The following is a 26,429-nucleotide window of genomic DNA, read 5'->3' on the forward strand; positions in this document are numbered from 1 at the left end:
TGCTGCAAGGAAACAACAAAAGAATACTAGGCTGACTCACCATGGGAGGCCGAAGTGCTTGAACGTTCGGCATTCCAACTTGTATGACTCTGCCTGCCAGTGCAAAGATGCTGGCAAGATTCGTCCTGGAACCCCTTCGCAAGCCTAAGAAGCATGAGGCATTGAACGAGGCCTCCAAGAAGAAACGATGGCTAAGATATGACATCTGTCCGAATTCAATACAGCGCACCCTGAATGTTGGAGCTCATACGTTGCCAGAGTAGAAAATTACTTTAGGGTAAACCATGTTTGGGAGGATGGGCTCAAAGCCGCAATGTTACTGTGTGTCTGTGGGCAATAGACATTTGATGTTGCTGAAAATTTGGTTGCCCCAGCACCTTTGGAATCTATCGCTTATACAGAGCTGAAGAAAATGTTAAAGGAACATTTTGAACCAAAGCTATTGGTGATTGCATGGCATCATGCATTTGAGCAGCAGAACCAACATCCAGGAGAGTCTGCTGCAGACTTTATTGCTGCTCTGCATCAAGCTGCAAGGCCCTGTGAGTTCAAAGACTTAGAAGAACGGCTATGAGATTGGCTAGTTTGTGGCTTGAGGAGCTGAGAGCTGCAACAAAAGATTTTTGCAAAGGAAGACGTTTCCTTCCAAGATGCACTGAGGGAGATCACGGCCGATGAAGCAGTGGAAGAAGCTGTTAAGGCCTTGCGGCTTTCCAAGAACCCTACGAGTTCAAGCTCAGTCCATCAAGAGGTTGCTCAAGAGGTATCTGAACTGGATTCCGAAAATGCGGTCAACCATCTGCAGCAGCCAGCAGAGAGAAGGCCCCAAGAACGAGCTGACAAGGCAATTCTATTCCCTCAGTGTTTTGGATGTGGAGGACGCCACAAGCACTCCGACTGCTGTTTTCACTCTGCTATTTGCCAGGCGTGTGGCCGGCAAGGCCACATAGCAGCCATCTGTTTGGGTTGCAAGAAAGACCATCCATCAGAAGAATTGCCTCAGAAAGGTATCAGGGTCCTCAGCCAGAATAGGGTGGGTTTCTGCGCATCCTGTAGGAATGTTTTGAGAACAGAGGCCTACCGGCCATTGAAGAAGAAGCTGCATATTGATGTCAAATTGCAGGGGGTCCCCTTAACAATGGAGCTGGACATGGGTTCAGTTCTGTCAATCATTTCCCAGAACACCCTCAAACAGATCTGCTGTAGAAGTGGCCAGAGAGTTAAATTCAGGCAGTCAAATCTTATCTTAACAGACCTCCCAAGTCAGTGTGAAAGGGGAGGCCATGCTCAAAGTGGAGCGTAGGAAATTTGAAGGGTTTCTGGACATTGTTGTGGTTGAGGGTGACCGCGTGAGTCTAATCGGACTCGATTGGTTCGAGGCACTTGGGATTCAAGTGACTGGGCTACACAGCTTGCAAACGGCAGGTCTTGCGAAAGTTTGCTGATGTGTTCAGCCCAGAACTAGGGTCGTACAAGGGGCCTCCAATTGCTTTGCAGTTAGATCCCTGCATTGCATCGATTAGGATTAAGCCTCATCGGGTGCCCTTTGCACTTAAGCAAAAGATAAATGCTGAGCTGGATAAACTGCTACAGCAAGGTATTTTGGAAACTGTGGATAGCAGTCCATGGGAAACACCCATAGTCATGCCACTCAAGGCCAACAGGGAAGTCCGCATTTGTGCTGACTATAAATGCACGCTAAACAAAACGTTACAGCAGCACTCTTATCTGGTGCCTGTGATGAGCCACATTTTGGCCTCACTTAAAGGAGGCTAAGTTTTCACCAAACTCAGTTTGGTTCAGGCCTATCAACAGCTACAAGTTGATGATGCAACGGCAGAGGCCTAGACGATCATAACGCACCAGGGAGCTTTCAAATTCAGAAGATTGCAGTTCGGGGTTAAAATAGCTCCTGGCATTTTTCAAAACGCGATGGAGCGAACGCTTCATAACATTCCAGGAGTTTGCCCATATTTCGATGATGTCCTCATCGCAGGGGAATCAATTGAAAACCTGGCTGAAAAACTTTGGTCCATTTTGCTGCAGTTCCGCGAAGCGGGGCTGAAACTGAAGCAGGAGAAATGCAAAATTGTAGTAACTTCCACTGAATTCCTAGGGTTTTGCATAGATACCGAAGGCATCCATCCTGCTGAATCTAAGCTCAAAGCGATTCAGCAGGCCCCAAGTCCCAAGTCGAAGAGCGAGCTTCAAGCCTTCCTTGGGCTTCTAAATTTTTACCATTCCTTCCTTCCTCACAAGGCTGCAGTGGCAGAGTCATTACACTGGCTCTTGGATAAACAGGCTCCATGGAAGTGGACACAAGTCCACGAAGGAGTTTTGCTAAGGTCAAGGCATTGTTGTCTTCAAATGCTGTTCTCGCTCATTTCAATGAGCAGCTGCTGGTGTATAGCCTGCGATGCATTCCCTTATGGGATTGGGGCTGTCTTAAGTCACCTCAAGGCTGCTGGAACACACGTTCCTGTAGCCTATTATTCAAGGACTCTGTCTTCTGCTGAGCGTAATTATGCACAGATAGACAGGGAAGCCTTGATCATAATGGCTGGCATAAAAAAGTTCCATGACTTTTTGTATGGTCGCCACTTCATGGTCTTTACAGACCACAAGCCACTGTTGGGGTTGTTCACAATGAACAAGCAAACCCCACACATAATTTCTCCTAGAATGTTGAGGTGGTCAATTTTCCTTTCTGCATATGACTACTCCCTTGATCACAAACCAGGCAAAGAAATGGGCCATGCAGATGGCCTCAGTAATTGCCTCTACAGTTTGAAGAATCAGATCCTGCTCCAGCTAACCACATCATGGCTATCCAGGATTTGTCTGAGTCTCCCCCTCAATGCAGAGGATGTGGCTGCATAATCAGCCACTGATAACACGTGTTGAACTGGGTGCTGTCAGGTTGGCCTGACACGTGTCCTGGCACCAACTTCCAGAGTTTCTGGAAAAGGAAGCATGCGTTTTTCACCTTTAAGGGTTGTGTCCTGTGGAGTAGCAGGGTAGTGATCCCAACCTCATTGAGGACTAGAGTCTTGTAATCTCTGAATGAGGGACATCCGGGAATAGTCCGGATGAAGGTGCTTGTGCGCAGCTATCTCTGGTGGCCTGGGCTTGATAAGGAAATTGAGACCCAGGTCCGGGGGTGCCACATTTGCCAACAGTCCAGGCCTGAAATGCCACAGGCTCCTGTGCATAGATGGGAGGACACACATGCTCCTTAGTCGAGGGTTCATATCGACTACACTGGCCCCTTTCAGGGGCAATTCTTCCTCGTTGTGGACAGTCATTCTAAATGGCTAGAGGTCATTCCAGTGTCCACCACGACTACTGCCAGGACCATCCAGGTGCTGAGGGGGATCTTGGCCTCTCAGGAGCTGCCAGATGTTCTTGTCTCTGACAACGGTTCTCAATTCACCTCTGCGGAGTTCCAGGCTTTCCTGAAATCCAACATGATTTGTCATGCTACTTCGGCACCCTTTCATCGGGCTTCCAACAGTCAAGCTGAGTGCATGGTGTGCACAACCAAAGATGCCTTGAAGAGGCTCACTCATGGGAGCTGGCACCACAGGTTAGCTGATTTTCTTCTTTGCCACCTCACTATACCTTGCACAGCTATAGGTAAGAGCCCAGCTGAATTCCGTTGGGGTCGCTGACTCATCACTAAACTAGACAGATTGCACCTAGACCGGGTGGCTTCACAGGTGTCACAGCCACAGGCACCGAGGAGACTACAGGTGGGCGATCCGGTTTGGGCAAGGAACTATGGCCCTGGACATCTCTTGGTCTGCAAGGTCACTGGGCTACTGTTATATGAAGTGGCCTTGGAAGATGGTCGTGTTCTGCATCGGCACATTGACCAGCTGTGATGAAGGCTACCTAGTCACCCTTTAGCTCCTGACTCTGCTCTCAGGGGGGGAGGAGGACCATGATCACGATCGTGGATCTTAGTCTCTCTGCAAAAGTGGGGGTTTGCATTCTCCAAATAGGGGTTTTGCCAACGAGGCGGCTCCTGACTCTGGCACTGGGTCCATGGGACATTGCACATGATCAGCTTTTCAGGCCAGACCTACTTCAGGCCTTCTGCCTACGGGACAGTGCTCCCAATCAGGATCTCTCACTGATCTGGGGAATTCCACCCCACCAAGGAACTCTGGTCTGGGCTTACCGGGAAGAGCCAGCCGAAGTCAAATGGACAAAGGGTTGGGCCTACCGGACCAGGCCAGCCAGCAAGATCCAGGTTCACCCGCATCAATCAGGCCTCAAAGTCCCGGTCTGCTGAGTCTGGCAGGTGAGCTTGCAGACTGGGCACTTGCAGCAGCTCCAAGACACTCAGAGTGGGTCAGACGCCCTCCAAAGTTCTTACAAGATTATGTAAGGTTCCTGTCAGTAAGCTGGCAGGCATAGGTTTCCTAGAAATAAAAAAATGCTCAAAAGAGTAACCTTGTAGTAACTGAAATAGTAGTATCTATTTTTTTGAACCAAGAGGGGAGGGGTGTTATGTCTTTGGCCTGTGATTGCAGAGCAGGTGCAGGAAACTGCATAGGAACCTGGGCAGACCACGTGGCCTGCCTGGACCAGACAGGCTGTCTCCAGCCTATTGCGCACGCGCAAAGCGGGAAAATGCGTTGCATTTATTGGTTGACGCTGTTCCATGCAAAAGGGTATAAAAGGGATCCGTGCCATTTTGTGTTGATCTGTTGAAGCTTGAATAAAGAAGCAACTATTGTTACTCCTGCCTCGTCTCAATGCCTTACCAACACACAGAACAGAACAATCACTATATCAGACCAAGATAGTCTAACAGTGCTTTTCTTCCTCCCCACTCCTGTGACACTAAGGAGATTTCCAAATTGTTTTCTTCTGCTCCTCAGCTAGGAGGAGTTAAATTGTGCTTCTTGCTTCATTATTCTGGGAATAATGGCTTATCCATCAAGGTGTTCATTACTCTTTAGAGAAATACCCAGTTTCTTATTGAAGCAGATGTTTCAGCATGGACCTAACCATATATTATCTCCTTGGTGGCCCTCCATGGTGGCCCTCACCCAACAGGGGAGATATGGATTTAATAAAAGGATGCTCAACTTTGAACACTTAGGATTCTGTCTACTTCCTCCAAAGTTAGTTTCAAATATATCCCGGATAACCACATAAAAGGTTTCTTCTGTAACTTCACTAGAACTTGCCTAGGCATTGTCCAAGTCTCAGTAAATCTGCAGGTGATCCTGTGACCTATTCCTCTCTTTCAGGATACTGGTCCTGTTGAAGAGAGCTTCTGGCTGGCAACATGAGAAAACTACATCACAATGTAATCCTAATATGTGCTTGCCTCTGATCAAATTCAATATTTACTTTTCTTCAATGATATTCTAGGTATCTCTTTTGGTGTTTCCTTTTTTAAGTTCTTCCAAAAGCCAGTAGTTTGAGACTAATGCACATTGAGGTATAAGAGCAAAAGTGCCTTGTGACATTTCCAATACCAAACCATCAGTCAAACTGCCCATCAGATACACAGGAGAAACACAGGCTCCTCTGGATCACATTAGCAGACCAATATAAATATACTTTCCTGAAGAAAAAGGCAGTGCCAATACTGTAAACTGTAAAGCAGGGGTGTCAAACTCAATTTCATTGAAGACCGCAATCAGCATTATGGTTACCCCCAAAGGGCCAGTTGCTGTCCCCTTCTTTCCCTCAGGCTTGCCCCACAGAAGCCTCTCCTATTCTATCCTCTTCTCTCTATCACACTTGCCCCACCAACATCTCTCATCTCCTCCCTATCACCCTCTCTTCCCCCTCAATCCTCCTCCTTACTGCCCAAACCCCTCTTTTTATATCCTCTCCTCCCCATGCATTCACTCACTGCCCAGCTGACCTTTTCCATGCAGCACATGCACTGATTCTGGGGCCCTGCCAAACCCTGGCAGCCCCGCATCTCCAGCTGACTTTTCCCCCAAAGACTGTGTGCTGCTGCCAGCCACCCCTGAGGCGGCTGGAAGCCCCAATCAGCTGGGGCTGATCCCAGGGCCTCAGCAAAGCCCCAGAACACTGCAGGTGCAGCTGACTCTGCCCAGGCCTCTCTGGCACTACCACCGCTTCAGCTCACTCCCCCTCACACACATTACTTATTCAATCACCTCCTACTAGTCTGCTTGAGGGCCAGATCTAAACAGATCTAAGCACATCAAGGGTAGAATATGGCCCATGAACCTTGAGTTTAATATGTCTGCTCTAAAGGAACTAGAGAGTGATCTGATCATGGCGAGGGACTTTTGGAAATGTCATCTATACCCAGATCATATTATAGTATACTGAGATAAAAACTAGATACATTCTGTAACCCCCAGTATGTATTGAGGTCTCAAGTTCTTGGGGACTTCATTGCAATGCTGCGATGGAAACCAGCAGCTCAAAGACAAATATCATTGTGGGGCAAGGAGGTTGGTACAGCAGCAACAAATCAAACAGCATAGACCCAAGGATTCTCTCAATATCCCATACTGCTGTTGGACAATATTGGAGGATTGTCAGAAAGTTTCTTCATTTGTTCTACAAGCAGCAAAGTAGTGTTTTCAGTACAAGGTATGCTACCTAATTGTTTATCACAAAGTCTGTAACTGTGAAGGAATTCAAAAATCCAAGGTAGAAGAAAATGGTCCCTATTATTGGTTCTTTCTCATAAAATGCATAGAAAAGACATCAGATGGATTCTTTACTTGTAGGAAAGTATATAATAAAGTGTGAAAAATGCATCACATCTTCCCTGATCTAGAAGTATTGTTTGTAAGGAATGAGGAAACATTTTATTAGCTATGGAAGAATGTTATGTGATGGATAGATGGATGGATGGATGAATGAAATATAGACAGACAGACAGACTGGCAGGCAGGCAGGCGGGCGGGCGGGCGGGCGGGCGGACGGACGGATGGACGGACGGACGGACGGACAGACAGACAGACAGATAGATACACAGACAGACAGAAAGACAGATGATAGATAGGAGAGAGAGAGAGAATTTCTGTAGGTATGAATGAGTTAATGGAGGGGAGCTATGGGAGACAGTTACAGAAATTATTATTACTTTGGCTGTGAACACACATTCCATGAAACTACAATGTCTAATGTTTCTGGCTTTGTACAATAGGTGAACCCATCCAATTCTGATCTGTTCATCAAATAATGGTTAAATAAGTTGTATGCGTGTTTTCATTTTTTCTCTTCCTTGCTCACTTGCATAGGATGTCTCTCCTGGCATCCTCTATTGCGAGAAAGAATTAGAGTTGCTGTGTGGAGGGCACAAGATCTGAAGACTTGGTACCTATTATAGTTCTTAAAAGATGAGTGTGGCATTAGGAATAGATTTACAATTAACCTTGTGTCCATGATTTCCTATCATTGGAAGTTCTCTTCAGAAATAGGAGCTCACACTCAGTTTGCATATGTCAACCGATAGGAGAATTTTATTATTTATTTATTTATTTATTTACAAATATTTATATGCCGCCCAATCCCAAAGGACTCAGGGCGGCGTACAAGGTTAAAAACAGTCATAAAAGAATAAAATAATCCAGTCATACCGCGAGTCCGATCATATCCCGGCCCCCCGGGGACATCAGCCCCAGGCCTGCCGGAACAGGAGAGTCTTAACGGCTTTCTTAAAGGCCGGCAGGGTGGGAGTAGTTCGAACCTCGGGGGGAAGTTGATTCCACCAGGTCAGAGCCACCACAGAAAAGGCCCTTCCCCAAGGGCCTGCCAGCCGACATTGTCTGGCCGACGGGACCTGAAGGAGGCCCAATCTATGGGACCTCACGGTCTCTGGGAGCTGTGCGGCAGAATGTGGTCCTGTAAGTAACCTGGCCCTATGCCATGAAGGGCTTTGAAGGTGATAACCAACACCTTGAATTGCGTCCGGAGACCCACAGGAAGCCAGTGCAGCTCGCGGAGGATAGGTGACACGTGGGCGTACCTTGGCGCGCCCACAATCGCTCTCGCGGCTGCGTTCTGAACCAACTGCAGTCTCCGAACGCCCTTCAAGGGTAGCCCCATGTAGAGCGCGTTACAGTAATCCAGTCTTGAGGTGACAAGGGCATGAGTGACTGTGAGTAAAGCCTCCCGGTCCAAATAAGGCCGCAACTGGTGCACTAGGCGAACCTGTGCAAAGGTCCCCCTGGCCACAGCCGATAGATGTTGTTCCAAATTTAGCTGTGAGTCCAGGAGGACACCCAAGTTGCATGCCTGCACTGAGGGAGGTAAATTTGCCCCCCCCAGGACTAAAGATGGACCATCCAGTTGGCCTTTGGGAGGCAAGACCCAGAGCCACTCGGTCTTGTCAGGGTTGAGTCTAAGCCTGTTCACCCCCATCCAGACCCTCACATCTTCCAGGCACCGGCACATCACGTCGACTGCTTCACTGAAAGGACACGGGGTGGAGATATACAATTGGGTATCATCTGCGTACTGATGATACCTCACCCCGTGTCGCCGAATGATCTCACCCAGCGGTTTCATGTAGATGTTAAAAGGGAGGGGGGACAGGACCGAGCCCTGAGGCACCCCATAATCGAGGCGCCTAGGGGTCGATCTCTGTCTGCCCGCCAACACCGACTGCGACCTGTCAGAGAGGTAGGAGGAGAACCACCACAATATGGTGCCGCCCACCCCCACCTCTCCGAGACAACGCAGAATGATACCATGGTCGATGGTATCGAAAGCCACTAAGAGGTCAAGAAGCACCAGGATAGAGGAATAACCCCTATCCCGGGCTCGCCAGAGGTCATCGGTCAGTGCGACCAAAGCAGTCTCAGTGCTGTAGCCGGGCCTGAAACCAGTTTGAAAAGGGTCCAGATAATTGGTTTCCTCCAAGGATCGCAAGAGTTGAGACGCCACCACCTTCTCTACAACCTTCCCCACAAAGGGGAGGTTGGAGACGGGACGAAAGTTCTTCAAAACAGCTGGGTCCGAGGAAGGCTTCTTGAGGAGGGGCCTCACCACCGCTTCCTTTAAAGGTTGCGGGAAAGACCCCTCCATCAAGGAGGCGTTGATTATCGCCTGGAGCCAGGCTCGTGTCACCTCCCTACTGGCAGAAACCAGCCAGGAGGGGCACGGGTCCAATAAACAGGTGGCGGCATTCATTGCCCTCATGGCCTTGTCCACTTCATCAGGGGTCACAGGCTCAAACTCGCTCCAGATAACATGACTAAGACCAGCCCCTGGCAACTCGGCTGGCACTGCCCAGTCGGAGTCCAGGTCTCTCTGAATCTGAGCGATTTTGTCCGACAGAAACTGAACAAACTCCTCAGCTGTCCCCTGCAAGGGTTCCTCTGCCTCCTCCACTTTAAGAAGGGAGCGGGTCACCCTAAACAAGGCGGCCGGGTGAGATTCTGCGGATGCAATAAGTGCGGAAAAGTGAACACGCTTTGCCACCCTTATCGCCACTAAATAAGTCCTAAGATAGGCTCTTAATAGTGATCGGTCAGATTCAGAGTTACTGGCCCTCCAACGTCGCTCTAGACGTCTCTTGTGGCGCTTCATCTCCCGGAGCTCCTCAGTAAACCAAGGGGCCCTCCGGGGACCACCACCACAGAGAGGTCGCAAAGGCGCAATTCGATCCAGGGCCCCGGACGCCGCCTCATTCCAGGCCGCAACCAGGGACCCGGACGAGTTGTGGACAAGGGAGTCAGGTATTTCCCCAAGCTCCTCCTGGAACCGATCTGGGTCCATTAGGCGCCTGGGGCGGAACCACCTAGTCGGCTCCCTCTCCCTGCAATGGGGGAGTGATGCTCTGAAGTCCAGCCTCAATAGGAAATGATCTGTCCATGACAAGGGCGAGATCTCTATTCCCCTTAGTTCCAGATCATGTCTCCATTGCCCCGAGATAAACACAAGGTCGAGTGTGTGACCACCCCTATGAGTTGGGTCCTGAATTACCTGGGTCAGGTCCATGGTTGCCATGGAAGCCATGAACTCCTGCGCCGCCTCTGAGCGATCGCCGAGTGATGGCAGATTAAAGTCCCCCAGTACTATAAGTCTGGGGAACTCCACCGCCAACCCAGCTACTGACTCCAGCAACGCAGGCAGGGCTGTTGCAACGCAGCTGGGAGGTAGGTACGTCAGCAGCAAGCCCAACTGAACCCGTGAACCCAACTTCAATAGGAGGGACTCACACTCAACAACCTCCGGGGCAGGAATCCCACAAGGGCTCAAGGACTTCCGAGCGATGACTGCCACTCCCCCACCCCTGCCCTGATGTCGAGGCTGATGAAGCACCACAAACCCGTCCGGGCACATCTCCAAGAGGGAAACACCCCCCTCAGGGCCCAGCCAGGTTTCAGTTATACATGTCAGGTCCGCCCCGCTGTCCAATATTAAATCACGGACAAGGGGGGCTTTGCTGACAACGGACCTGGCATTAAGCAACAGCAGCCTGCAATCAGGGCCCTGTACTCCCCTATCACCAGTACTACAGGATGAGCCTTTTGAGGGGCTGGAACAAGGAATCGCTCTAACATAGCGAGCCCTCGTTCCCCAAAGATGGCCTGCCCCTCGGCTCCCGCCATATCTGCCCATCCCAGTCATGACCGGGATTAAATACTGACTTGGTATTTAAGCCACTAAGGTCATGAAGAATAAGCCACTATATAAAGTGGTTTCCATTTTTGCTTCCCAAGCATCCCCCCCCTTCCCCCCGCTTCATATCAAATCTGGTTTGAAACTTACGGGAACTTCAATGACATTTTGCAGAACAGGTGTCCAGTTTTTCTTTATATTCTAGCCAATGTTTAGAAAATAAGGTACATTTCTTTAATGTCACTTAATTTCAAAACCTGTTTGTCTGATTGCCAAAATTGATGACTGATACTATTTAAACCAAGAATACAATCAATGAGGAAGAGTGACCAATAAATAGAAAATGCTGATGTTTGTTCAGAATTATCTTGGAGATATCAGAACTGTCATTCTCCAAATATTTGTGCTGACAAAAGTCTGTTCATGTGAATTTAAGCAAACAGCAAGTAAAACTGGTATAATCAGGTAGCTGAAGTGAAAAGTCCTTGGAAAACATTCAGTTGACCATTATGCTTTCAAAGTCTCAAACTTTTTCACCTGGGTTTTGCCATCTCTCTAAATCAATAAGAAATTGCCTCATGTACTTTAAATCTCCCACTGGTCAAAAATACGCTCCTTGAAATTTAAAGATGAATACTACATTACTACATTTACACAAAGGAAAGTTAACATACTAATTTCTACCACCATCCCTTATATAAGCAACATTTATTTTTAAGAGCTGTCTGGGAAATTGTGGAGCAAAAAATATTGATAAGCTTGCAGAAGATTAAATAGATTCATTGGATTCTATTTTTGGTCTGAAAAGGGCATTCAAGGTGACTTATAAATTTGAAATTCACTTTGCAAAACAAACTAATAAAGCTTACATTATTTCAAGAAGGCTCAATACCACAAAGAAAGTTCTTTCTTCAATTCCAGAGGACTGGATAGTAGACCGCTGATCTAGCATTTTATTCTTCATGAGTGCTAGATCGATACTGTATTCCCTAATAAATAGGGAGTGCAGTGATAAGTGGTCCATTGCTCTATATTTTTTTTAGTAAAAAAGAGGTTTAAAGTTAGATCCACTGGCAATGATAATCAATAGATACTGGTTTTATGAACAACTTCAATTTTGCTGAAAGTTATTGGAAACAGCACATTGGATCATATAAAGCCTTGGTTAGATATCATAGGACCGAGAATGAATCTTGTGATGAAACACTGCACTTCTTATTTCTATTCCCTCATTTGCTTAACTTATATCCAGACTTGCTTCAATCACAATTTTAGATTCCTTTAATATTTTGTATGTTTCTTGTTTCTAAACAGACAAGCCTAATCCATTAAAACAAATTGTTATATGAACAAGCACAAATTATCTATCATCTGCCTGCCTGCCTGCCTGCCTGCCTGCCGCCTATCTATCTATCTATCTATCTATCTATCTATCTATCTATCTATCTATCTATCTATCCTAATCTACTTTCTATCGATGTGCATCCATCAATCTAGCCTCGATTTACTGCCATTCCAGTGTGTATCATACTCATTATGTTTTCATTGCCTTTATAATAAACACTTTTCTGGATTATAACCCGACATTCCAGCTACATCATATAGAATAAGCTTTTCAACTTAATCATTATTTCTTCTCAATTTGCCAGTTACAATAGGCAATTTCTAGATCAGTATTTCTACACTGAAAACAACAAAATCAAATAACGACGAGGGAACGGGCAATTGCCCTACCACCTGGACAATTGCCCAGCACTTCCATTCTATGGGCATATTCCTTGAATGTAAAATAAGCTTAAATATATGCTAGAGAGATGTGCTTTAGCATGCACAATAATAGTGTTCCATTATACTGAAATTTAAAAAAAGCATCTGTGATATAACTCCTACTTATAAAGGATTGCCACTCAGCCTTCTAATATATAAATATTGCAGTTTTAGAATTAATGTTAAAATGATTCCAACATTCACATTAGTGATAACAAACTAAATTTCACAAAAAAGAAAATGAATAGGAAAAAAAAAAGAGTTCCTGCAACCTTGGACTTTAGCCTGTTTATGTCTAGCCAATTCTGATAAAGATGGTGATCTGAAATTGACTACCCTTTCAAAGTCCATCTTCTCTTTGACCTGAGCACTACTAAAATGAGTTCTTCTCTTCTTAACTCTGTCTTGACTTTACTACACTCCATCCTTGTTGATACAAAGCCTGGGCTGCTCTACTTCTTCTAATTATGCAAACACAAAATGAATAAGGAATATTTGAGTTTATATGGGCAAAAAAATTAAAATATTGGTGAAATGACTTCCACAAAATGCCACTTGGATATTCATTTCCTCACATGGCATTTCCTGGAAATCATTTTGCCAATAAATAGTACACATGAAAACTAAACTCTATATTATTGTTTTAAAGCTATATTTACTGGCACATACCTGTACATGAACTAGTATTAGAAATCTCTGTACTGACAATAGATATGTTGGAACCATCTTCACTGGAAGCTTTCAAAATATACTTTTCAATTACACCTTTGACCCCAACTGGTTCATCCCATGTAACTTCAATGTTGTAGCCATTTATGCTGTGAATTCTTGAGAGAGTCAGCACGTTTTGTGGTACTGGAAATGAATAAAAGAGAAACAGAGAGAACAGCAGACTTAAGAAGACTATTGCTCCATTCTTCACTTTTAATAGTTGCAGTAAATCAGATTCACCATTAGCATATATACAATTTATTAGAGTTGTAACTTTCCAGCATTGATTTAATATGGCTTCACATCTTGAGCCATTCAGCATTAGCTATATTTCAAAACTATCAGAACTTTACATATGTAATGTTCTTCAATCTCCAGTTGAGGTATCAAAGAAACATCACTTTAAAGGGAAGGAAGTGGAATTTAATAGTTCAAACAGCATAATGACACTACCAGGAAAGAATGATAACTAGATGTTTACAAAGCGGGATTCTACATTCCATGAACAGAAATCCAAAAACTTTCTCTAAAATTTTGTTTTATACTAAATCTATACAGTTTGTATATTGCATATTTGTATATTGAATGTTTCCTAAAAGCAAAATCTAATGGACCATCCCCCCAACAATAACTTTATAGAATATGTATTTAATCTTATTCCAGATTATCCATAGAATTTATCTGTCAAAGACAACAGAAAGTGAGTTGGGCCAATTATTTTATTATATGTGCATAGAATGTTTTGCTGTGGACCAATTAAGAACAACTGGAAACTGAGAAGATCTGTTTACTTTACAAAATAAATATGAAAGCTATGTCAAATCAGGTTCAAATGAACATGTTCCTGTCAACAATATGGAAGAGTTTTGCTGTTGCCTTCTAAAATATTTTTCTTTTCAACTTTTTTTTACCTAGAATACAACCATGATGTTTCCTGATGGTGTATCCATGTCTTATCTTGCTTAGCTTCCGGAGATTAGTCAAAATCAGATACTTATTTAGCAGTATATGGGAAATGATTAATGGAAACTTTCATTGAAGCATTAAAAATAGTCAAAACTCAACTCATTGAAGCCTTACTACCATAGTAAAGTATTCTAGTTTTTAATAACCTTTATCTACTTATTAAATACTGTTACATCAAATAAAAATCTAGTAAGAAACAACTTTATCTGAGGTGACTGCACAAAGGATAAAAGAAAAGGCTTAAAGAACTCTCCGGCAGAATGATATATAATGGTTTTGCCATAAATGCCTATCTACTCAAGAGTCTTAATGATTAGAACTGCTGAAGCATTTCTTAACTAAGTATTTCTCTTTTTAGACCTCCCTACCGAGATTTATTTTAAAAATTTTCCAATGGGGAGAGAGGGGAACTGCATAGAAATGATATGTTACTTTTCAAAGTATTATCCAAGTATGATGCCTCCTAAAAGAAACAATCAGATCTACTTATGGCGTATCAGATTGCTGACATTACTTACATAAATATATTGGTTTTATTGGTTCTGAAATACATCACTGAGCAAGGTATAGCAGATGGCCTTTTCATAGGGGACATAACAAAACTGACTAAAAATAATTAAATAGTGCAATTATTTTCTAGCCCTCGGGAACATGTAACTGCTAGTGCTCTGGTCAGATTGTAAACAAAAATTTATGGTCTAACTTACTTCTGGTCAGACAATTAGGACAAAAATATGGCTGCATCTACTTGCTTTGGGATGGTCGACCACATGGTGGCATTAAGCTATATAAGCAAAACATCTGCAAGTAAAAACCCTTTGCTTTGACAAAAACATGTTGAAATCAGCTTTTGTGACTTATGCATTTTTGTTACCTAGAAGTCTATTTGCAGATAGCAGCTGTGGGAAGGAATGCTTTCCCACCAATATTAGAAGTGATCCCTTCTGAATCATCCCTTTTGAATTATTTGTTTAAATCATTTTAGTGTTTATTTTAATACTCATTTTAAATTGCTTTTTAAACTTTTTAGATTGGGAGGGTAAAATTGACTGAGTTGAATTTCTTGCATTACTTGCTTACTGTGTTTTGCTAGTGCCAATCTAAATATGTCCATACTGACATATTGGCAACCTAAATAAAGACTTCATGTGGGAACACTATGCAGAAACATTAATTACCTGATTCTCTTGTGCGGCTACGGCTCCAGGCACTAGATACAGATCCTCCTTCATTAGAAGCAATTACCCGATATAAATATTCTTGAGGGAAAGAGAGAATGAGAAAGAGAGAGAGAGAGAGAGAGAGAGATTAATATAGAATCATTGCAAAGTGAACAAAAATCATACCTTTAAGGAAGGAGCCACCGTGGTACCTGTAAATGGTTGCAGGCCATTATCATATACATGTTTCTTTTTTCCTTGATACACTAAGATGGAGTCATTTCCCCTGCAGTTTACAGCACTGTCAGTTGATAGGCATCCATCCAGATTGACTCTGACAGCACTGCTGGACACAGATGCCAAGTTAACGACAGCACTTCGTGTAAATTTAACATCCTTCATGCAGCCTCCAAAACCTAGCAAATAGTAAGGGGATTAGCAGCAGGTAAAGGGGTTCAGCTGTTAATTAAAAGCACATTTTACTTCTTACAGTGCTACATTTGAGTTGTATGGGGAGTTACATATAAATGTTAAACTTTTGATTATGATTCTATGTGTTTGTTTGGCTATATAACATTTTTGCTTCATGCTGCTTTTGGGAAAGGTCAGCAAAAACAGGCAAAAAGATTCATTTTGAAATTGTAGCTCAAATACAAATACAAGTTAATATGATTTTGATTAATTATTTTATTCATATCATAGAGGATATTCTTTCACGGGATTTCAAATGCATATTTCTCAAGTTAATTGTATAGAAAATGTGAATTTGAGTATGTGTGGAGTATCATTGCTACCTACTTAAGCATATTATTTTCTCATAGTTTTATTTTCTTAAATAATACTGTCTAAATTTTGGCGTTACATGTGATCACATATTTAGGTGCAAGGAACCTAAAAAACTGTATCTGTACTAGGTATCAAGCTGTCTTATCATTTAAAGATGCAATGCCCATTTTGCCTAGTAGTCACTATCACAGTTACAGGTGACCTAGTAACATCTCCCAACCTACTGACTTTGGAGTAGGCAGAAACATTTGCAGCAAATAATAAGTAAACATTTATGGAGTTCTAATTTGTCAAGTCAGTGTTATCTCCTGGCAGCTGTTGGACTCATCCCTGCAATTTTCTTGGCAAGATTTGGTTTGTTCTAGGCTGCTTCCAAGGGCTGAGAAAGAGTGCCTGGCCTAAAATCACCCTGCAGGTTTTGTATCTAAGATGGGATTAGAACTCAGGAACTAAGATATTCTAGCCTGGTGCTTTAACCACTACACCAAACTGCCCCTTTGAATTAGCATATATATGATATTATGTATTATTTATAAATTAATTAAATAAATGCATTTAAAATTATTTTTGAACAAAACACCTCTACACCAGAGATTGTTTATTTCTATGTGTAGCTTTGAAATATTTATTGTTAGTTACATTGGTTAAACTAACTATGAGTAATACCGTAGTATAATAAATATAATTAATTATTTATTTTTTAAAAGTAGCATGGAATTCAGAGTAACATACTAAGTGGTCCTATTTCAGTATAATTACATAAATAGTACTTAACATAAGGAGGGGATGCAAGATGCATGGATACATTTGTATTTACACACAAATCAAAGTACTCTCCATATAGTACACACCCTGTTCTAAGCCCAGCTCTTTAAATGTTCCCTGGACCTCAACTGGAGTCCCTCCAAGGTAGACTGGAGAGTTTACAAATAGCTGCTCCAAATCAGGTTCCATCACATGGTCTGTCCATTCATTCATCTTTGCTGAAGCTACGGATCCTCTTTTTGACAAAATAATTTTATTCCAATTTCCATCACAGTAAGACAATCCTAACCAGAGATTCACATGTGTGGAGACAATGCCATTATTTAGTAGGAAAATCAGACTTCCACTTTTCAGTTCTGCCTGTCATTTGAAGTTAAAACAGGAGAGAGAGAAAGAGAGAGAGAGAGAGAGAGAGAGAGAGAGAGAGAGAGAGAGAGAGAGAGAGAGAGAGAGAGAGAGAGAGAGAGAAATTTTTTTAAGGAATATAGTTTTAAGTCTCAGTGACTATTGAATTTCCAGGACAAGAACTAAAAAACAATGCAAGAAATTGCAAATAGTGCTGGGATTACTGGGTTTAAAAAGCAAAATCCAAGCTTTTGTGATATACACAGTTTTTCTCAAATGAATTTGTAGAGAATATCCTTTTTTGTATAATATTTCACTTTTAAGATAAAATGAAAATATCCAAAGTCAGTTCAACAGGACTTATCCCATCAGCTGCCTGCGGTTCTTATAGAACTGGAATGGGAGGAGAATCAATTTGTGTGTCTCTCTATGTGTGTCTGTTTCTTTCATTTTTACAAGCCAGAGACAACATTTCTACAATTTAAAATTGAATTTAAAAATCTATGCAACACGTGACCTCAATTGGCCATTCCAAAATATGAAAATATTTCATTAAAAAGTTGTCTGCATCCTGCTCACAGCAATCTACAATTAAATCAAGTAAGCAAAACAACCAAGTAAAAACAACAAACAAACCTACAGCAATGTAATCAGGGCCATCTTTGTTGTAAATGAACAGAAGTAATCCACTGAATTGATCTGTTTTAAACATAAATGAGATCTCAAAATCCATGCCACCATGAAAAATATTTGAATGGAGTTCTAGGAAACCTTAAGGAGAAAGGCAAGAATATTATACTATAGGTGCTATAAGTGAAAATAAAATGTAATATGAATCATGCATAGCTTTACATATAATATCAGTCTAAGGAATGCAGATCTAAGTTTTCAAGCATATACATGTAAGATAGATAGATAGATAGATAGATAGATAGATAGATAGATAGATAGATAGATAGATAGATAGATAGATAGATATCTGTAATTCAGCCCACATATATTAGCAACACACATGTATTAGCAACATACATGAAAACATATCCATTCTTTTCAACTGATACCCTCCTTAAAGGGGGGGGGAATAGACAGTGATGACAGGCAGATGTTTTTTCATATTAATTTGCATCCATCTCTCTGTTCCTACAAGCCAGTTGTGCTTTGGCTGATTTTGATATGATTTTTCCCTTTTTATGAATTATATATTTTTTAAATAATATTGGATTTCTCAGTTTTCACTGAGTTTAACTTAATACATGCACAAAATAACAGAACCAAAAGGTAAGTAATAATAGCATAATAACAAAGTTGGAAGGGACCTTAGAGTTCTTCTTGTCCAATCCTTTACTCAAGCAGGGAACCCTATAACATTTCAGACAAATAGGTTGTCTAATCTCTTCTTAAAAACCTCCAATGTTAGAGCAATATTCTTTTGTCTAAAACAGAAAGAAAAACAAATACTTTTTCTAACAATTTTACCATATGATTATACCTTTCCCAAGAAAATGTGCTCCATCTTCAAGGCTAGTAGGACAACCTTCCCAACTGTGATAAGCATTTCTTTGCTCTAATGCTTTCCCCCATTTTAAAGGTTCCCAGACTTCATAGGGATGAGGCATCTTTTGCAAGAAGATATCATGGAGACACCCCACAAATCCTTTTGTGACTATTTTAGTTGGGCCTGATTAATGAATAAATAAACAAACAGCAAAGTTATGAGCATTTCAAAATGAAGAGAATCTTTTCAAAGTTATATCCTTCCTTGCTTTCGCAGGGCAGTTCCCAGAATCATAGAAACACTTACCTGTTTGTAACAGTTTTTTGAATATGATCCTTAAACAAAATATTGTTGCAGCAGCAAAACAAAAAATGTTGTGAAAGATTTGAATGGAACAACTATAGGGAGGGGCAGTTGAGAACATCCTATTGAATCTAATACATGCTATTTTATACTTTACATTTATATGGTGATTATTTCTTAGCTACTGTGCTGTCAAGCTGTTCTTTGTAGTACAGCAGTATGCTTCTGTATCAAGCAGGTGAGCCAGCATTCACAAATCTCAGCAAGCAGTACTGAAGAAATCAGGCTTTGTAAAAGAAATAAATAACTTCCAAGATACTAAAAGAATAATAGTTGCAGAAAATCAACTTCTGAATATTTAGTGAAATGGATAAAGATGTCTGCATGTAAAGAAGTGGTGGGGAAAGTACAGGCAATGCTTAGCTACACACAACAAAAAATGTCTTTGTTAATTCTTAGAATGAATTCTAAGATTCATCTAGTATAGTCTTCTCACCTATGTCTTTTCTTTCAATTATAAAGTCTTGTGGAAGTCCTCCAACAAAAATGCCTGTATTTTCTCCTATAATGGTACTACCACTTGTAGCTGATGAGGAACCTAAAAAATAATAGTTGTGTTTAAATGTGAACTAGAATCAAAACTCACTGTTTTAGTTTTATAGATAAAACAAATTATAAGACAAAAAGGCTGATCTCCAAAAAGTGTGCTAGCCTGGCAGAAAGCATACAAAATTATAACAGAGAAAATAATCATAAGATAAACATTCACAGAATAGCTTAGAAATAATGGATGGAAGAAACTCTTGAGAAAATTAAATTGATCATAATGAGATCATTACCTGAGAATTGTCCATCTATAATGATTGTTCCGAAGGCTTGATTTCTTATTGCACTCAGATGATGCCAATTGTTATCATTATATTGCCTTCCACCATCATTTACTGGAGTTACAGCAATAGCAGAACCCTATAATAATTAGAACAATTATTATTTTGATTTAGGCATTACACAACTCCAGAATGACTCTGAGTAGCTCATAGTAAAATCAACAAAATAAAATATAAGAAAAGAAACAATATTTTTTTCCATAGGAATTTAAGAATTTTTAAAAATATTAAAACGCACACATACAAAATATGAATTTGGCCAACAATATAGAAAATATTTACAAATACATTTCATAATTCACCCTAGCCCTGAATTTGGGAGAATTGTGAGGTCTTTAAGTCCCCCCAGAACACCATTTTGGTGTGAGGCACATGGATCTAGTATTCTAGTAGGCAGGTACTGTAACAGAGAAGTCCCAAAGGTGCTTTTTCAGGAGGCAACTGCACTTTCCTGTTTTTCTTTGGAGATGTTTTGCTTCTCATCCAAGAAGTTTCTTCAGCTCTGATTCATCTTGGATGAGAAGCAAAATGTCTTCAAAGAAAAACAAGAAAGTCCGGTTTCCTCCTGAAAAAGTACCTTGGGGACAACAATTACCTGGATGACTGAGAATCTCCATAGACATGTAACAGAAGAAGTATGCTTCCAGGGTCCCAAAAGATGTATAATTGAAGAATGTGGATCATTCAATATGGTGACTCGTATTGACTGGAAAGACGCCATACGAGACAATCAGACGAGATAAGTAGGCCCAATGCTACGTAGGATTTAAAGGTTATAATCAGAATCTAGAAGCAAATTAGCAGTCATTGCAGCTTGAGGAACAGGGATGACATATGGGCATATGGAGGCATGCCCACCAGTGTCCTTGCCACTGCATTCTGGACCAGCTGAAACTTCCACATGAAGCTAATAGAGCATGAATGATTGGCCTTCCCAATCCAGGAGAGAGTGCAAGTTGTATACCATATGAGGTTGTGCAAATGCCTTCCAAGCCACAGCTAGCACCTGCTCATCATGCCAGAACTATTTTAAAAAGTAATTAAAATATTCAGTTTCCATTTATTTATGTCCCATCTTTCTCTCAGGACTTCAAGGCAGGTTACATGGGGATCTCCCACCATTTTATCTTTACATTAGCAATCCTCTAAAGTGGGTTTGGAATCAAAAGAATAACAGATCTAAAGTTGATGGAACTGGTTATGAAGATGGACTTTTTTTTTCAGCCTCACAGCATCTGCAGTGTTCATGCTTCCAGTTGGTTTTCTATCAAAATGCTTCCCAGGTCTGATTTTGTTTTAATTTTGCAGACTAAAACATACGAATGTAGGAAGTGAAAGAATATGGGTCTTAATTCCATATCCAAAGGCACAAAAGATCAATAAAATTTAACACTATTTTTTTAAAACATCGCACAGATTATTTATGAACAATTCTTTATGGCATTGGGTCTACTAACTTGAAAAGGAACATTCTCTTCAAAAGACATGTAGAAACTAGGTTTGAATAAATAAATGATAGCAATTTTAGAATAATGATAGTTTTTTTTTAAAAAAGGTATAGATCAAAAGTGAGCATATGATATTTTAACGTGATACTTAATTTGTATATAAGAATTTCATATTAAATTTCTATCCAATCTCACTTTTCTTTTTTGGCATTAAATAAATGTTTCTAAGCACATCCATAATTATAAGCCTTTACACAAACATCTTGATCTAATGAGCTTTATATGATAAATTACACATACAGACATTTTAAATTTGGTGAAAGTATGAAGAGACAGATGCAAATATAAAAATATCCCTTAGAAAAGGAAAGAGAATGAATACATGATTTATAATCAGAAATATATTTGTTAATTTTTGAGTGCCTTGAGCCACTTTAATTGATACAAAAACATTCTTAAAGTTTGTCATTTAAAATGAATGGCAATTAATTTAAATTCACATTATTTCTATTTTTTGCAGAAAATAATTTATCCAGCAATTAAAAATGGACAACCATTGCCATAGTTTCAACAGCTGAGAAATGCTCAAAATATATTTAACATATTTAACAGAGCATATAACTACAGCAATCACATATCCTCAAACTTGTGCTTAAAGTTTGCTGTTACTTTTCTTTATTGTAGGAATATTCCAGAAATACATTAATCTAAAATTCTAGAAGTACAAAAATAATTATATAGCTTCTCTAATATAATTTATTGGAGTGGAGATGTCACGTGTGTTTTTTGTGATGTGCATAGTATACTCAAAACTTTGTGACAGTGCCCATAAGCATTAATTCTGTGAAATTCAGTGCATTAGTGAGAAACTTCACAACTGCCATAGCGGAGTTTAAGTTGATTCATCAGATGTTTTAAAACCTGATGCTATCTTGGTAAGTATATAATATGTATAGAAAAGTTATCCATGATAATGCATTTTATGAATAGGCTCATTTTCTATTCACACACTATTTTTATTGTCTTCCACCCTATTTCAACATTTTAATATTTTACAAACACACATTTCATTATCATAGTTTAATAATTAAAACCAGAACTGGTGTCATGCCCAATTAATGTGCCCTGGTAGCATGCCCATTAGTTTTTCCATTAGTGAATTCAACAATACTAATGGGATTACTAGCATGGGATGCTAATTGGGCGTGACATAAGAAACTGGCTTACTTCTTAGCATACCCTTGCTAATGATGAAATTAATGAGCATTTTATTAAATGCTGTCTCATCAAAGTATACTTAGTTAGCGTTAAAATTGTTACAAACGATGCTGCATGCCAAAGATCAGGTGTCTACAAAAGTGATTCTTTATATATTTTGGCAACAATCTGGAGTATTTATATGTTATTTGTCTAAAATCACACATATAAGTTCTCAGTTTCAAATTATATAATCACATATGCCAAACACAGTGTAAATATGGAAGCAATGTCTGTAGTTTTGTTCTGCATTCCTTCCAGTGTTTCTGTTGCATCTGAAAAGCTGAATTTGTCTACAGTCCACAATCCATTTACAATCATCCTTAATAGAAATTGCTTTGAAGTAAAAGGCATTCATCCATAAACACATTTAAGTATCTTAAGCAAGATGCTGCACAAATTAACAAGACTGGACATTGCACAAATTATAGCTATATGTTGATCAGTTTTGGAGAAATCTCTAGCCTTCTCTTTTCTAGACACAGTAGAAAGCAAGTTGCACTTAAACATATGTAGTACTAAGAATGGGAATAATTTTTAAATCTACATTTTAAAGTGAATCTGTTGAATTTGTACTTGCCCAAGTAATATATGGATTAGAATAAAGTTATTTTTCAACTTTTTCATGTATTCCTGAATTTTGTAATGTACTTTGTGACCAAGATACAATCCAGATACCATGGAATGCATGCTCTATCTATTTATCTTGCCTGCAAAAATTACAGACATATTATATTGAAGAAAATTATATATGAACATAAATGCATGTCTTATATACACTATTTAAATTTACAAAATGTCAAGCAAACTAAATAAGACTTTATTTCAAAATACAAATTGCATAATTGATTCAATTATTTCCTTTCACATTGTAGGGATATTTTCATTTCTGATGACATCACATTAGTTCCTTTTTTTTAAAAAAAAATCCTAATATTGTGCTACTGAAGGTTTGCATTGAAATTTGGAATATTGTCACATTTCAGTACCTGGAGATATCCATGAAACCTCTAAGAGTAGAGTTTTACTCGAGAAAAACTTTGCCTTTTTAGTAGTGAAAGATAAAAGCTACAGAGAAATGTTTGTAAAAAGACTCTTCCTATGAAAATAATGTTCCCTTGAGCTGAGATTAATTCCTGGTGATTACAGAGATCAAATCATGCTGGTTTCTTGGCAGCAATTCAAAAAAGTTTGCTTCTGTCTTCTGGGATTTTTCAACTTTTCAGTCTAGCCCACACTATGATATTCCCTGCTAGTCTCCTATTCTAGTAGTAACCAAGCCCCAATGCTTCTCAGCTTCTGAGTTCAGACAAATTAACTCAGTGATGCTGCTTGCTGAATAGACAAAATAAGCACTTCTATTAGATTATTTGTGTTGATTTCTAATGTGCAAGTTTTCACTTTGTTTTGTAGGTCACAGATTACTTTACAACGCAACTGTATATCTACTGAAAACACAATGATCTTAATTCAGGATAGATGTATCCAAGATTCTACAATAGATCCACTTTCCTCACATGGGCCCTCCATAAATTACCAGACAAAATAGTCCAGAGTTATGCTAGTTAGTAATTCTGAAAGTTGTATACTAATATGTTTGAAGGACATCACTTTGGAAGAAGATGCCATGTTGTAGTAGAAATCCTTGATATGTATTCAGAAGACAAGACCACAAAGGGCTGGAGAAACAGGTTTATTTGCGCAGTTCAGAGCATTAGCATGACAAATTCTGAACCCCGGGCTACTCCCAGGGCATTAGTTTTATCCCGTTTGCAACCTTAGCCTCACCTGAGGTGTTATCCTTATCAGCTATAGCAGGAGGGGGAACAGGAGAAGTTTATGTAATTGGCTATCATATTATATTTCTCTATAAGGATATTATCTTACACCATCTGTGACTTTCAGTACCTTTCTTACAATATGTTCCGTTTCAGTAAATAAGTAGCACACAAGTCACACAGCTAATTGTTACATGAAGGAAAGTTCCCTTTTTCTCAAGCTTACAACTTCAAAGCAAGGAAGTGTCTATTAATATGTTCAGCTACTATGAGTATGTATTTTCCGTTACTATGAGTATGTTTTTTTCCATTCTGCCTCAATGTAACATACATCAGGTCTGACAAAAATATACTGTTCATGCTTTATTTATTATTTTCCTGAATTATCTGGCTAGTTATGCCACTACTGGAAACAGAGTATACAGTAGAAAAACCTTGAGTTCATCAAATCCAGGATGCTAGTGATGGTTGATTTCATCTTGCTAGCCCTGTAGGCAGATTATGGAATAGCTCAGTACATGAGCTACTTCTATAGGCTTACGTCAGATCATTACATTCCTGATACACAAGCGAAGTCACATCTTAGATTTGATTTATATGAGACATGATCTGGGGATGGTAGATATAAAAACTAGTCATTTCTTATGGAGAGACTATTTCTGGTGACTATAGGACTGATCAGTGTCACAATTCTGTAGTCCAGTGGTGGCGAACCTATGGCATGGGTGCCAGAGGTGGCACTCAGAGCTCTCTCTGTGGGCATGTGTACTGTCGCCCCAGTCCTAGGCCTTCAGATTGTTTTTATAAAACCTTTTTACTTTAGGCTTCTGCCGCCGGGTATAACAAAAAAAAGATTCAATCAATCAGTCAATTTCAACTTCTCGTGGGAAAAAAAAGATCTTGCAAAGTTGAAATTGATTGATTGAACTTTTTACACCCACCCAGTCTGCCGTTACCACCGCAGCCATGCCCACTCAATGGGCCACACCCGCTCAATTGGCCACACCAACCCGAAGGGCCACACCCACCCGGCATCCAATGATGCATAAGTGGGTTTTGGGTTGCAGTTTGGGCACTCAGTCTCTAAAAGGTTCGCCATCACTGCTGTAGTCGGTTTGCCTTAGGTGTCAGATGGATTCAGTTGGATTTCAGAGCATACATGGACAGCTTCAAAATGACATGAGAGCCATTTTGAGATTTGAATCAGACTCTGGAACAAAATGTAATGAGGGTGTCTTGATGGGATTGCCCCAGAACATCTTAACCTGTACACTGATGCTGGATTACAGAGAAACCTCAGAAAATGAAGTAGTAGAAGAAATACTGGAAGTGGTGTTGGCAGACAAGGAATACTAGACATATGTTTGCATCTTTTTTGACAAACTGAGTTGGCAAAGTCCTATCCATATGCTAAGCAGTGCACATTCCATCACAATAGGCAGGTCCTTGGACACTAATAAGGAGGATAGGGGAATATAGGGTGTATCTGGGCATTATTAATGGCATAGTTGTTATTTAGATTTTATAACAATGCTATTGATACAACTATAGTTATAAAATCACACACACACACACACACACACACACACACAGAGAGAGAGAGAGAGAGAGAGAGAGAGAGAATTTATTGTAACTATTTTCATAAGTCATTTAAACTTGCTATGTGGCTAAAATGACATAACAGCACTTGAAATAAATAAGTAAATTACAATTAATAGACTGTTGATTAAGAGATGTGCATCAATTAAAAGAAAAGGAAGAGATACTGTTGGAATATTCATGAGCAGGAAGAGTCATGTGGTAACTCAGTCAGCCAATGGGAAGAAAGTGTTACTGAGTCTGTGCAAAAGGTATTGAGTTAGGAGCTGGATTTCCAGTCTCAGGTTTGTCTCTGTATCTCTATGTAAGAAGTGTTCAATTGAGCTATGTTGCTGTAAAGAAGAATGTATGGTATTGTAAATATTTTTATATAAATATAAAGAAGTTATTTTGAATCAGCTAAATGCAGTCAACTGTGAGACTTCTGATTTATTTTTTCACCAATAGAGAAATTAAAATTCTCTAACAGGTTATGGGCCCAGAGCTTACTAAGGACTGCATTGTAATTTAAAGCTGGAAGAAATTGCCTGTGTTTAGAAAGTATAAGAACAAGGCAGAATTAGCAGAATGGCTGCAATGGA

General features: G+C 40.3%; 1 protein-coding gene across 29 annotated transcripts in view; it reads right to left on the reverse strand.

The window, feature by feature from the left end:
- USH2A (usherin) overlaps positions 1–26,429 on the reverse strand; it is a 466,524-nt gene that overhangs the window by 286,634 nt on the left and 153,461 nt on the right. For 22 of the 29 annotated variants that reach the window (XR_005555900.1, XM_039336192.1, XM_039336254.1 and 19 more), the window contains 8 exons: positions 19,719–19,845; positions 19,376–19,477; positions 18,571–18,759; positions 17,722–17,852; positions 16,823–17,096; positions 15,398–15,601; positions 15,204–15,284; positions 13,018–13,203 (listed from right to left, as the gene is read on the reverse strand). Coding sequence is in view for 28 of the 29 variants with exons in the window: in XM_039336192.1 (XP_039192126.1) it covers positions 13,018–13,203; positions 15,204–15,284; positions 15,398–15,601; positions 16,823–17,096; positions 17,722–17,852; positions 18,571–18,759; positions 19,376–19,477; positions 19,719–19,845 (1,294 nt within the window). In the remaining variant the exon portion in view is untranslated. Of the gene's footprint in view, positions 1–4,326; positions 4,428–11,476; positions 11,610–13,017; positions 13,204–15,203; positions 15,285–15,397; positions 15,602–16,822; positions 17,097–17,721; positions 17,853–18,432; positions 18,515–18,570; positions 18,760–19,375; positions 19,478–19,718; positions 19,846–20,394; positions 20,522–26,429 lie in introns of those variants that run through there. The other 7 variants (XM_039336375.1, XM_039336369.1, XM_039336216.1 and 4 more) reach the window with 7 other exon arrangements.

The sequence above is a fragment of the Crotalus tigris genome, unplaced genomic scaffold (genome assembly GCF_016545835.1).
Source record: "Crotalus tigris isolate CLP2741 ecotype Arizona unplaced genomic scaffold, ASM1654583v1 scf7180000017546.9332058, whole genome shotgun sequence".
Taxonomy (NCBI): Eukaryota; Metazoa; Chordata; class Lepidosauria; order Squamata; family Viperidae; genus Crotalus; species Crotalus tigris.